The sequence below is a fragment of the Bombina bombina genome, chromosome 2 (genome assembly GCF_027579735.1).
Source record: "Bombina bombina isolate aBomBom1 chromosome 2, aBomBom1.pri, whole genome shotgun sequence".
Classification (NCBI taxonomy): Eukaryota; Metazoa; Chordata; class Amphibia; order Anura; family Bombinatoridae; genus Bombina; species Bombina bombina.
In genome coordinates, this window is record NC_069500.1 from 782,685,135 (window position 1) to 782,699,710 (window position 14,576).

The following is a 14,576-nucleotide window of genomic DNA, read 5'->3' on the forward strand; positions in this document are numbered from 1 at the left end:
AAAATGACGATTGTTTCTTTTCACTTTGAAATGGCTGCCAAGCTCCGCCCACTGTTGACATCACGATCTGGGCTGCATTAAAGGCTTCACTAGTTACAATAGACTCACTAATTGGATTCAACAGACTGTCAATGCTATTCAGCAAAGTGCATAGATACAGCCCAGATCGTGATATCAGTGGGCCGAGCTTGGCAGCCATTTCAAAGTGACGAGAAACAAGTCATTTTAAAATAACTTTTTTACTGTTACTGCTGCATGATATAGAAAGGGGTGCAGGAGGATATTTGCAGCCCAATCTAAGGTAAATCTTTAAGATGACTATGGTGTAAAATGTCCCTTTAATGAGCATTTTTTTCATTTTATGAGGTCCCCTAATTCTTCTGAACAATTTAGAATAGAATTACTATAATTTCATTAGTAATCTACTAATCTTATTTGTAGCCAGTATTATTAGTGATCTTTAGACTGCTACCAAAATCTGTTCACAGGAACAACTATCCGTATTTTCCTCTGGTTTATAAAGCAGCAATAGATATAACAATACACATTGCCTAGCGTTCCCTGTTATTCTGTGAATGCCAGTAATCAATGTGGTGAAGAAACGCCCACATTTGAGTGGCAGATCCTGCTCTTCAGAGAGCAATGATATTTCTATTAGATTTATTTGAAAATGTGAGTAAAAAAAAATAATTGTATGTGCTGGATTTCACACTTTCTCAAACAATGAGCTCTCTCTGCCACCTAGTGGTAGGTAAATATTTCTGTTTACACATCCCATATCTTTAAAACTGATAAAGCATACTCAGTATCAAAATATCAGAGCAAATAAAATGATTGGCACAGATATTACCATATTTGTGTATAGATCCAAATGCATACCTGAAGATACATTTCCATTACATACATGAATGTAAACATGACTCAAAAGGCACGGAAAGTGGTCTCAAAACATTTAAAATAAAACAAAAAGTGCTGCAAGTGCCGTCAAGAGATGGAAGTAGTAAGGGTGTTTGAGGTGGAAAGTGGAGTAGAGTTTAGAGGGTGGGTCAATGGAGTATAAGGAAAAGAAAAGTTAACAGTAAATAGGTTAGTGGGTCCAGCAAAGCAAAGAGAATAATTTGGGTAAGACAGGGCTCCTTAATAGGCAAGGGTGGTCACCATGGAAAAGACAATAGTAGGAATCTGTGAATATGAATTAGCAAGGTGGTTTGGGAATATTCACATACCAGTGAGTAAGAACTTGGGAATGTGGGGTTAACAGAAATGTGCACTGGGATTTGAATAAGAGATGGAGTTAGCATGGTACATTAAAAAGTGGTAGTGAGTTTGTTTTCCAGATTGAAAATAATTATTTCCTACATTAACAAACTACCTGTCAGGGTCAACAGAACTCTATTAATGCGCACACATTGGCAATATGAAAAGTGCTCTGTAGCTCTACATAAAATGGCAGCTGGCAATGCCATGTGAAGTGATGTCTATATAGATGGTATGGAAAAGAGAAAGTCTGGTATTCATAGGAGAGAGGATGTGGACCTGAAATGTAATAAAAAAGCAAACATACCCTTGAAGTACAGATAACTTCACGAAGATTGATATTCATCCAATTGTCACAGCTGACCAGATGACCATTGTATGTTTCTCCATTTTTTAACTCCACCAACTACAACAAATTCAGGATTTTAGTTTTTCTTTGTCATCTACCAAGTTAATAACATACAAATATAGATCTATAACATTTTAAAGCAAAATAAAAAATGATATATGTAATACACGCACACAATGTAAACAGATTTTAATCCTTTGAACTACTCACACCAATCCAGGGCTTGACAAATCATGCAAGTCATGGTGCCCTAGGTCCAATAAGTTTAGCTCCTTGCCAAGGGTGGGTAGATATATATATATATATATATATATATACACACATACATATATACACACATATACACATACATACATACATACACACCTCTAACTCTGCTTAGACATAAATATGTAATTAAATTGGCTTATATATTTTCTATTAATTTGCATCCAGTAGCAATCCGTGACGAAATGTAAAGAATACATGGATAAGCAGAATGTATAGTCTAACGTTGATTATAAAACTATGGAATATGTAATTTCTTACTGCCATTTTAAAAAAATAGTCAGACATGAAATGTAAATGGATTGAATAAAGAATTAAATTTAGACAACTTTTCAGTTTACTTCTATGATCAATTTTGCCTAGTTCTCTGTTAAAGAGCTTGTGTCTTTAGCCATTTGGCAGCAGTGCTTGCAACAATTTTTATCGCACTGTTATACATGCACTATTCAATCTTGTTGTCCCAAGCATGCGCAACGTGTCTTCAGCCAACATCATCCTCCATTGCGTTCATATGAACAGAGAGGAATCACAACCAAAGCCGCAGTAGCAACAGAAAAGAGGGAGCAAAGGAATGGAATTTGCACATGCGCTGTACTTTATTTGAAATGCGCATTTGATGGTCAGCGCACAGGCCTCATCAATATTATTATTTTGGGCAACATTTAATCTAGTAGACACAATCATTTTATGGGTGGTTGTGCACTACATAAAATAAGAATAAAGATCACACTCATAAAGATAGCAGCTTTGTTTGTAAGTATAATCTGCAGGATAATATATACTGTTTAAAAATTGTTTTTTTTATATTTCTAATTTTAAAAACTTTTTTAGTCCTTAAAGCTCCTATCAACTTACGTAGGTTTAATCTTCAACAAAAGGATACCAAGAAAATAAAGCTGATTTGATAACGTAAGTAATTGGAAAGTTGTTTAAAATTGCATGGTCAATCTGAATATTGAACGTTTAATTTTACTTTATTGTCCCTTTAAATCCTATATTTGTCAAAATGCACAATTCAAGTGTGGTTTTTTTGTGTGTATGTGGGCCCAGAGAAAGGAGTGGATTTTTAGAGGTTATATGTAATAATAAATGGTGACTAATTTATACATATGTAAAAACAAATTTAAATTCACTTACCATAGGGTGATTTTGAGCAGTTTTGAGTAAAGATAAGGGAAGCTGAAAGGCAAAAATTAGGTTATTAAAAAGGATTCTAATATGACATACATACATATATATATATATAGCCGAGATGTACTAATTTCCTATGCAAATATTTACATTGATTTCATTTTGAGACATGGAGGCTTTTAATTTCAGTTTTTTATCTCCCCCCATAATTTTAATGAATTTTGGTTTAACCATGAAAATAGCTTTACCAATACAGCAACCAGAAATCTATCTCCTACTGATGAGTTCCAAAAAGAACGAAACAGGCTTGTCTAGTGAGTGATTTCTGGTTTGCTGTAAAAATCCTGTTAAAAGGATCGCTGTGTCAAAACAGTATTTTTGAAGCAAAAAAAATTAGAATTTGCATATCTTACCCACAATTCTCTTGTGCATTGGAAACATTGTATATTAAAAATTTCTGGGGAAAAGAAAGCGGGGATACTTGCCCAGATGTACTAATTTCCTATGCAAATATTTACATTGATATATATATATATATTAAAAAAAGTATTAAATGGACAAACAAATCAAAGCTATTGGTGTTTATATTCTATGTATGCGTAACATTCTAGCAGTATTGCTAACAGGAATTTCTGAAAACTTATAAATACATATTCAAAGAGACATGTTAGAGCATAAAACATTTAAGATTGGAATACAAAATATTTAGTTAAGAAAGGGGGAAGAAAAAAAAAATCTGTACACAACCCTGAAAGTTGTGTGTTTTTCAATTTTAAGATTTGAAATTCCACATTACAGACTTACCAAGCCTAACCCTTCCACATTATCAGCATAGGTGATAAGACACTGAAAAAAAATGCACGGTTTTCTTTACAAAGTGATATTGCAAAGCCTTGTCTAGGCCTGTAACATGTCTGGAATGGCTGCTCCAAAAAATAGAAGAAAATTGATTGAATGGGGTGTGGTCAAAAAAAACCCCAAAAACTTGTTAATGTATTCAGAACGTTTTCACACTAGGTTGGGATATAAATTAATTGCAAAACTACACAAAAGTCATGTAATTACAAGGTGTTGTATGACCCAACTACAGAGTAGACACAGACCGTTTTGTTTTGAGGAGGGGGATAAGAATAATGGCAATGCAGAAATAGATTTTGACGATTGATTGTAAATCATCAGAAAGCCCATCTAGTCTGCTCATTAGAGTTGAATGACCAGAATTGTTATGTGAAGAAATGAGCCAATACATTTTAATATGTTTTTTCTTATCTGGTTAAATCATCCATCATTCTGCACCTACATTATCTAGGCTCTTATACATGCATACACACATGCTGTAGGTCAAATACAAGGGGGTTACATGAGGCGATGTGAAGGACTGTGGGGTTAAAGTGAAGGTAAAGTAAATAGTACTGTTTCAAAGAAATCAATCTCTCTTTGCAAAATAATAGCACTTTAATTCATCATTATTTATGTACCTCATTCTAACTTTAGATATCTTTGATTCTTATCCTCGATCCGGCTCTCAGTAAATCAACCCGTTATTTCATTTTTTTTTTCTAGACAACGATCACGTTGTTTGAATAGCCAATTGATTCACTGGCCGTTAGGCGGCCGTCAATTGACGTCAGCAAGGTTTAGTTCTGTATGCGCATGCGTAGCCTTTTTGTAGTTCTTTGAGGCCAAGCGAGCGCGTCCTCGTTTCGCGCATGCGCACAAATGAAGCGCAGTAGAGACGAGCAACCGTGATTAACGCATGCGCAAAGATCCGTGTCCAAAGAGTATGCGCATGCGCAGTTACTCTATGCTCGATGTGCACAAGCTTACTAGACACGTATAGAGTGGGTGGGACCGCTCTATACGGCACAGTGTCAGAAAACAGGAAATGGAGGATGGGCGGAGATTCGGCAGGTAACGGAATGAAAAATAAACCTCAAAATATACCAAAATAATTACATTTTTTGGGGAAAAAACCTAGCGACTGGATTTAACTGAGTATAAGGTACTTAAAAACCATATGCTACTTACAAAAACTTTACCTTCACTTTAAATATAGAGCCCTTAGGCAATTAACAGATTTTTTAAGGACGTTAAAGGACCAGTCAACACAGTAGATTTGCATAATCAACAAATGCAAGATAACAAGACAATGCAATAGCACTTAGACTGAACTTTAAATGAGTAGATTTTTTTTTTCTGACAATTTTAAAATTTGTCTTTTTCCACTCCCCCTGTACCATGTGACAGCCATTCACAAATGCATACATACCATGTGACAGCCATCAGCCATTCACAAATGCATACACACTTATTATTGCACATGCTCAGTAGGAGCTGGTGACTCAAAACGTTTAAATATAAAAAGACTGCACATTTTGTTAATGGAAATAAATTGGAAAGTTGTTAAAAATTGCATGCTCTATCTGAATAATGAAAGTTTTATTTTGATTGAGTGTCCCTTTAAATACTAAATACCTGCTAGATACAATTACATGTCCACAATAAAGATTGGCCTAAGAATATTTAAATGTATGTGTTGAAAAAAAATAAGGGCAATGTTTTAGTGTCCATATGAGGGAACAGACACGGCCCCCTTTTTTTTATATGAGGTCCTTCTCTTCTGACATAGAAGAAACATTATAGCAAAGTTCATAGGGTTGTGTCCAGCACTTCGACCCAGAGGGAGAACAATCACAAGCTACTGCCCAGCTCGTAAATATCTCTCTGTTTGCTGTATTACATAGAAGAAACATTACTCAAGCGAACTTAGATCTGGACGTGGTTATCATATTAAAAAATGGGTAAAAACTACACTGCGTTTCATACGAATTAAAATAAATCATCAGTCATTTATGTAACAGGCGTGTTTGATCCATTGTCAAGTCAATGCCATATGACATGGCACGAGGGTTTAAAACAGGCGGTTCGACCGCAGCACCACAGACACAGACTGAGGATCACGCACACTGTGACCAGTCTATATTAAACCGACCAATATAAATCACGTGTGCATGGAACAACTCTTATTATTAGCAGGCAGCACACTGACTATACATAGCTCCATTAAACACAAAGATATTCAGCTACTAACGCCCAGCACCTCTGTGCCCACACATATAATATAACACTTCCGCCCTCCCCGGTCCCAGAACTCGCCATGTTTTGCTCTGTCCCTCGCGCCCTCACAGTCACTGGCGCTCTAGTGTTGCTCTGACAACAATCCTAAAGCGACTAGGCCAATCGGGCGAAACACTTCTGACTGACACCTCAAAAAACCAACAAGAACAATAGACAAATTGCGTTCTACTAATGAAATAAAGTATTGCGTGCGTACGTTGCGTAAGTTTGTAAACAGGTCGTATCCATTTTTAATTAGGGCAAACTGTTTCTGGAAAATGAAAAAGATGGAGGTAACAAGTTGTAGACAGAAATATTTGAAATTGGTCTGAACGTTTCACTTGACTGCGTTATTCGTCGCACGGGGTTGCTATGAATAATACAACTATATAATACTGTTTATTTTATCGTGTTTGCTATTGATCCTTTGCTTGTCGGAGGATGTACCTGCAAGTGAAACGCATTACATATTATACTATAGAATACTCGCTGTACACTAGCAGTGGAGTTACAGGTTTGCACTAAATTAAATAATATATAGAAGACATACGTTTTCTACTCTTCTTTTTGGGGCCGCCAGTACTGTATAATGGTGTAGTAGCCTGTGTTATATCCATTGCTTAGACATTTTTATTGAGCTACATGCGCGCAGTGCATTGAGAAATACTGATTTGTCACTGTGCTCAAATAACAAAGAGGACATTTTAGTATCAAGTTTAAAATAACTGCAATATCTTCCTTGCTTTGTAAACATCTTCCTTTTTAAAACCAATCTTCCTTCCTCCCCTGCAGTGAGTTGCTGCAAATACATTTGATTGACAGACAGATCATCATGATCAGACAGTGGCTTTCTATGTACGCAGACATTGGGTAGAGAAGGATATGCAAATGGTGTCAGGGAAAATAACAGCTTTTATTCACCCAATATTGTGTCTAACTCTAACATATGGTCCATACACCAACAACAGAACCTTCTGAGTCTGTAGTGCGCTTGTATATGTACTGTGATGTCTGCAAGGGTGGAATCTCTGAGTTTACAATTGGAGTGCAGGTAGGGTTGACAGCTGCACTTCACAAAAATACTGGCGAATCTGTAAGTGGCTGGTAACAAACTTAATGCTAGGTTGCGTTACATAATGCCCCCTCTCATAGCCTCTACTTTTGAGCCCACCTTATATATTTTTCACAGCTGAGCAGTCATTTTACCCCTTGGCTGTCAGTAACATGAAAATCGATAAATATACCTCTTGTTGCAATGCACAATATTGATTTGACTCCCTTCACTTCTTTATGCTCCATATTTGTAATGCATTGAGGCATAGCCTTTACATTTAGCTAATACCCAGGGATATCAAACAAATGAACAACTAAGTGTCTAGTATTTTTGTGAAGACTTTACTGGACATCCTGCTAAAATACATGACTGTCCTGTTAAATACTGGACGCCTGGCTACCCTAAGTGCGGTTGTGTGTACTCTAGTTGAAACTGAAATGCTCAGAAGCTTTTTTTTTACAATATGCTTATATGCTTATGCAATATGCTTATGTTAGTAAAAATGGTGTCTGTAAAAGCTGTCTTTTTTAATATATGCCTTTATGGCACATTGGCATTTAAAGTTGTGGTTGACAACAAGAGCTTGTGGTAATGGCATAGAGAAATACTACTTTTTTGCTGTTCTGTGTGAGAGAAGCATTGTAGCACCACCTATGAAATAAATATGCAATATCTTTTATTTTCTAAAACTAACCATGTAAAGTAACGTTGTAAAATCTTTTTTTTTCTTAAAATGATGGTAAATCCTATCCTTTGTGAAATGCTAGGATTTATCAGCCGAACAAATAACGGGGACTTTAAGGCATGAAGTATAAAATACTTTATGCTGAAAGTTCTTTTATTTATCTGAAGCATTCGCCGCACTGAGCTCCTCAGGCAGCCCACGGCAGAACGCTATTTTGCTGTAAATCCTAGCGTTAGGTTTTACCATCACTTTAAACAAACCCTTCCTCCCTCCCTCCCTCCATGGAGCCACACCATATGGATGTACACCAGTCAGTGGCATTCTATACGGCTGACACCGGGTAGAGTAGACTGCAAATGGAGCCAGCCTCATAAAAAAAAAAGCTTTTATTCAGTGACTGTCATGGCTAAGCCCATGGTCCAGACACAGAAATAACCTTTTAGCTGTAGTTTGCTTGTACAGTGTTCTCTCCAGGACATATTTAATGGGCACACTACCCTGCTAAAATTTGAGCAGATTTCAAGCATGTATTTGTACCAAATTTTGTTAATTTGAGCTATATTCACAGCTAGATTACATTAATTAATGGTAATTAACTATTTTCTTAAAGGGATATGAAACCAAATTTTTTTCATGTATCAGAAAGAACATCCAATTTTACACAACCTTTTAATTTACTTTATATGATCACTTTTTCTTTGTTCTCTTGGTATCATTTGTTGAAAAACAGGACCACATGCTTAGGAGCCGGCCCATTTCTGGAGCACTATATTGCAGCAGTTTTGCAAGAATGTTATCCATTTGCAAAAGCATTAGATGACAGCCATGTAGTGCTTCAGATGCCTACCTAGGTTTCTCTTCAACACAGAATATCATGGGAATTAAAGGGACACTGAACCCACATTTTTCCTTTGTAATTCAGAAAGATCATGCAATTTTAACCCCTTAATGACCACAGCACTTTTCCATTTTCTGTCCGTTTGGGACCAAGGCTATTTTTACATTTTTGCGGTGTTTGTGTTTAGCTGTAATTTTCCTCTTGCTCATTTACTGTACCCACACATATTATATACCGTTTTTCTCGCCATTAAATGGACTTTCCAGAGATACCATTATTTTCATCATATCTTATAATTTATTGTAAAAAAAATTATAAAATATGAGAAAAAAATGGAAAAAAAACACTTTTTCTAACTTTGACCCCCAAAATCTGTAACACATCTACAACCACCAAAAAACACCCATGCTAAATAGTTTCTAAATTTTGTCCTGAGTTTAGAAATACCCAATGTCTACATGTTCTTTGCTTTTTTTGCAAGTTATAGGGCCATAAATACAAGTAGCACTTTGCTATTTCCAAACCATTTTATTCAAGATTAGCGCTAGTTACATTGGGACACTGATATCTTTCAGGAATCCCTGAATATCTCTTGACATGTATATATTTTTTTTTAGAAGACATCCCAAAGTATTGATCTAGGCCAATTTTGGTATATTTCATGCCGCCATTTCACCGCCAAATGCGATCAAATACAAAAAATCGTTCACTTTTTCACAAACTTTCGGTTTCTCACTGAAATTATTTACAAACAGCTTGTGCAATTATGGCATAAATGGTTGTAAATTTTTCTCTGGGATCCCCATTGTTCAGAAATAGCAGACATATATGGCTTTGGCATTGCTTTTTGGTAAATAGAAGGCCGCTAAATGCCGCTGTGCACCACACGTGTATTATGCCCAGCAGTGCAGGGGTTAATTAGGGAGCTTGTAGGGAGCTTGTAGGGTTAATTTTAGCTTTAGTGTAGTGTAGCAGACAACCCAAAGTATTGATCTAGGCCCATTTTGGTATATTGCATGCCACCATTTCACCGCCAAATGCGATCAAATAAAAAAAAAAGTTCCCTTTTTCACAAACTTTTTGTTTCTCACTGAAATTATTTACAAACAGCTTGTGCAATTATGGCATAAATGGTTGTAATTTTTTCTCTGTTATCCCCTTTGTTCAGAAATAGCAGACACATATGGCTTTGGCGTTGCTTTTTGGTACTTAGGCCGCTAAATGCGCATCACGCGTATTATGGCTAGCAGTGAAGGGGTTAATTAGGTAGCTTGTAGGGAGCTTGCAGGGTTAATTTTAGCTTTAGTGTAGAGCTTAGCCTCCCACCTGAAACATCAGACCCCCTGATCCCTCCCAAACAGCTCTCTTCCCTCCCCCACCCCACAATTGTCCCCGCCATCTTAAGTACTGGCAGAAACTCTGCCAGTACTAAAATAAAAGCTATATTTGGGCTTTTTTTTTTAAGAAAAGGCATATTTACATATGCTGCTCTGTAGGACCCCCCTTTAGCCCCCAACCTGACTGATCCCCCACCAAACAGCTCTCTAACTCTCCCCCTCTGCCTTAATGGCCGCCATCTTGGGTACTGGCAGCTGTCTGCCAGTACCCAGTTTAGAATAAAATGACTGATATTTTTTATTTTTTCCCCTTTTCTGTAGTGTAGCTCCCTGCCCCAGCAAAGACCAACCCCCCACCCCCTCCTAGATACCTCCGATTTATATATATTATAATTTTAATACAGCATTTTTCAAACTTTTAATAAGTTATAGTTTCTGTAGTGTAGCGTTCCCACCCGCTCCCGCCCCGTGCACGCGCCCGCCCGCCGCCCCCCGTGCACGCGCGCGCGCCCGTGCGCGCCCCCATCAGCCCTGCCCCCGATCCCGCCCCCCTCTACATTACCCGGCCCATCGATGGCCGCCCACCCGCCTCCCAAGTCGGCTCCCACCCACCAACGATACCGGCCATCGATGTCCGGTGCAGAGAGGGCCACAGAGTGGCTCTCTCTGCATCGGATGGCCAGACAGTGTTATTGCAGGATGCCTCCATATCGAGGCATCACTGCAATAACCGGAAAGCAGCTGGAAGCGAGCAGGATCGCTTCCAGCTGCTTTCCACACCGAGGACGTGCAGGGTACGTCCTCAGGCATTAACTGCCTTTTTTTTGAGGACGTACCCTGCACGTCCTCGGTCATTAAGGGGTTAAGCAACTTTCTAATTTACTCCTATTATCAATTTTTCTTCGTTCTCTTGCTATCATTATTTGAAAAAGAAGGCATCTAAGTTTTTTTTGGTATCAGTACTCTGGACAGCACTTTTTTATTGGTGGATGAATTTATCCACCAATCAGCAAGGACAACCCAGGTTGTTCACCAAAAATGGGCCGCATCTAAACTTACATTCTTGCATTTCAAATAAAGATACCAAGAGAATGAAGAAAATTTGATAATAGGAGTAAATTAGAAAGTTGCTTAAAATTTCATGCTCAATCTGAATCACGAAAGAAAAATTTTGGGTACAGTGTCCCTTTAATTCAACTGCCACTAAATGTGTGATTCTTGACTTAAAAAAAAATACATATAACATTTAACTATACCTCCCAACAGTGTCCAGTGGGCATTCATTGAGACATTTACTCTTGCCAGGAAGAAAGTGCATAACAGAGATCCCGTATGCACAACAGGGGAGTGCTGCTTACTTTTAAAAAGTGGTCCTGGCCAGCAAGTGTTATATACTACCCAGATAAAAAGCAACCTAATAGCCATATTGAATGGAGAAAAAGTCACAGTGAGATAAGGAAATGTGCACAAACACCTTGCAGTTACATTTCTGCTCTCTTGCTATAGAATAACATATCATATTTAAACATTTTTAAAGACAATTATTAGCTTGTTTGCTGCATTCATTTTCTAAATAGCTAATCTTCATCCAACACTTGCCTTATTTATGGGAGCCAATCCAGGCTTGAGTCTGAAGAAGACAAGCTAGCCACACGTCTTTGTTTTGCAGTTGGTATCTGCTAAATCCCATTAGGGAATGATATGTAGCTGGGTTAGCATTGGGAAGTCGGCAATGTGCGTTTCCAACTTTTTTCAGAGTATGAAAGAGAGGCAAAATAAATAATGAACGTGTATTGCAAAGTTGTTGTAACCAAACATTTCATTAAAGGGATAGGAAAGTCAAAATTAAACGTGCAGGATTTAGATAGAGCATAACATTTTAAGACACTTTTAAATTCACTTCTATTTTCAAATGTGCTTCATTCTCTTAGTATCCCTTGTTAAAAAATGAATACGCACATATCATACACTAGTGGGAGCTGCTGCCAATTGGTGCCTGCACACAATTGTCTCTTGTAATTGGCTAAATAGATATTTTCAGCTTCCTGTCAGTAGTGCAATCCTGTCCCTTCAGCAATGGATAAAAAGAGAATGAAGAAAATTTGATAATAGAAGTAAATCGAAAAGTTGTTTAAAATTGTATGTTCTATCTGAATCATAAAAGAAAATGTTGGGGTTTACTATCCCTTTAACCATGAGTTGTGAACATCACAGCCAGGACCAAAATTATAATTCGAGGGGCATTAAACTGAAAATGTAATTGTACATAAAAGGTCTAGTTTAGAAGTGGTGCATAATTATTGGCTCAAGAAGCGCAAACGCAATTGCGGGGTAACAATATTTTATCCACTAGAACTCACCTTTGTTACAAGTTCATGGCTATCCCTTGTACTTGAGCGACAATAACATTAAAGGGACATGAAATTCACATTTGTTTTCTTTCATGATTTTGATAGAATATGCAATTTAAAAAAATTATATTATCTAATTTGTTTCGTTCTCTTGATATCCTTTGTTGAAAACATACCTAGTTAGACTCAGAAGCTGCTGATTGGTGGCTGCAGATATATGACTCATGTTATAAGCTCACTCGTGCATTGCTGTCAGCAAAGGACACCAAGAGAATTAAGCAAATGAGATAATAGAAATAAAGTTATTTAAAATAGTATTCTCTATCTGAATCATGAAAGACAAATCTGGTGTTTAATGTCCCTTTAACCCTGGAAATATTAGCCAAAGTAAAAAAGTGGAATGCAGAATCCTGACCTTAGTAAGCTACATGTGACATAACCAAGAGAATGAGGAAAATGTAATAATAAAAGCAAATTAGAAAGTGGTTTAAAAGTGTATGCTCTACATGAATCATTATAGAAACTTTTTGGGTTTCATGTCCCTTTAAAATGTGAAGGAACTTGTTTATATCTGTCCCTAGCTGGTCACAGAAAAGAAAAAAAGATTGGATTCTAGAGGCCTTTGAATGGGAGTGTCCTGGGCTGCAAAACAATGTATGTTTTTAAACCATTTAATTTGCATTTAGAGATTTTGCAAAGCAGTGCATGATTTCAAAAACATAAACATAACACTGATTTTAGTGTATATTTAAATAGGAGGGGGGTGCTGATTGAAAATGCGAAGCAGGGGCGTCCAAACTTTTTTATATTAGAAAGTCAGTCGCTAATGGTGGGGTTGATAAGGGACCACGTTAACACTATACACACACTTTTGCTACTTTTACACCTTAAAATAAAAATGTGATTATTAATTACATTTTTTGCTTAACCCCTTCGTGCCCGGCACAAGTGTTTAAAGGGACACTGAACCCATATTTTTTTCTTTCATGATTCAGATAGAGCATGCAATTTTAATCAACTTTCTAATTTACTTCTATTATCACATTTTCTTCGTTCTTTTGCTATCTTTATTTGAAAAAGAAGGCATCTATGCTAAGGAGCCAGCAAATTGTTGGTTCAGACCATGGACAGCACTTGTTTATTGGTGCTGTCCAATCAGCAAGGACAACCCAGGTTGTTCACCAAAAATGGGCCGGCATCTAAACTTACATTCTTGCTTTTCAAATAAACATACCAAGAGAATAAAGAAAATTTGATAATAGGAGTAAATTAAAAAGTTGCTTAAAACGGCATGCTCTATCTGAATTGCAAAAGAAAAAATTTGGATTCAGTGTCCCTTTAAGAATGTTTTATTTTTCTCTTGCCCTGTCCATGTGTTTCAGTATTAATTTGTATACTGTATATATTTTTTTTGTCTAGTTCATAGGCCATGTGTTTGTCTCAACTTCAACAATGAGTCATTAAGGAGGCTGTTTCTGGAAGCTAGATCACCCCTTTTTTTTAATCGAAAAATTGAATAAAGGAATCTTTCCAGCATAACAGATAGGAACGTAGTGCCAATGTAAGTACCTTTATGTAAATTTCTTTGAAATTTGATGTCCTGTTTATTAAGAAGGCTACGGAACTGGAACACGAATAGGGTCGATAATAATGTATTAAAGTTAATTTGTTCTCTTATAGCAAAAGTAAGACATACTGTAGGTCCTAAAATTGAGCCCCTGGCATTATGTATATTGATCTGTGTATGTGTATATATACTTTAAATTGACAGTGTACTTAGGCAAGCAGCTGATAAGGGTTAGTCATATCCAAAGCTGCTGTAAAAACACAGTTTTTAATGGACTGACATCTTTCTCCTACTCACCTTCACTTAGGAGGTTGATAATGAAATGTAAAGGGAAAGTAAATTCAAAATTGTGTTCATGGCTCAGATAGAGCATGCAATTTTAAACACCTTTACAAGTTACTTTTATTATAGAATTTGATTTGTTTGAAACACATACCTACGTAGGCTCAGAAGCAGCAATGCACTACTGGAAGCTAGCTGCTGATTAGAGGCTGTACGTGTGTCTTTTATCATTGGCTCACCCACTGTGTTCAGCTAGATCACAGTAATGTATTTCTGCTCCTTCAACAATGGATACCAAGAGGCTAAAGCAAATTTGATAATAGAATTGGAAAGTTGTTTAA

General features: G+C 36.9%; 2 protein-coding genes across 2 annotated transcripts in view; one reads left to right on the forward strand and one right to left on the reverse strand.

The window, feature by feature from the left end:
• Positions 1 to 6,269, reverse strand: part of LSM4 (LSM4 homolog, U6 small nuclear RNA and mRNA degradation associated) — a 107,495-nt gene extending 101,226 nt beyond the window's left edge. Inside the window, exons 1-3 of the mRNA XM_053702951.1 lie at positions 6,161 to 6,269; positions 3,011 to 3,052; positions 1,565 to 1,663 (exon numbers count right to left, since the gene is read on the reverse strand). Of these exons, the coding sequence (XP_053558926.1) occupies positions 1,565 to 1,663; positions 3,011 to 3,052; positions 6,161 to 6,163 (144 nt within the window). The 5' untranslated portion in view covers positions 6,164 to 6,269. The remainder of the gene's footprint in view (positions 1 to 1,564; positions 1,664 to 3,010; positions 3,053 to 6,160) is intronic.
• Positions 6,270 to 6,368: 99 nt separating this feature from the next.
• LOC128649596 (SMC5-SMC6 complex localization factor protein 2) overlaps positions 6,369 to 14,576 on the forward strand; it is a 284,779-nt gene continuing 276,571 nt past the window's right edge. Inside the window, exons 1-2 of the mRNA XM_053702952.1 lie at positions 6,369 to 6,414; positions 13,806 to 13,947. The gene's annotated coding sequence lies outside the window, so the exon portion shown is untranslated. The remainder of the gene's footprint in view (positions 6,415 to 13,805; positions 13,948 to 14,576) is intronic.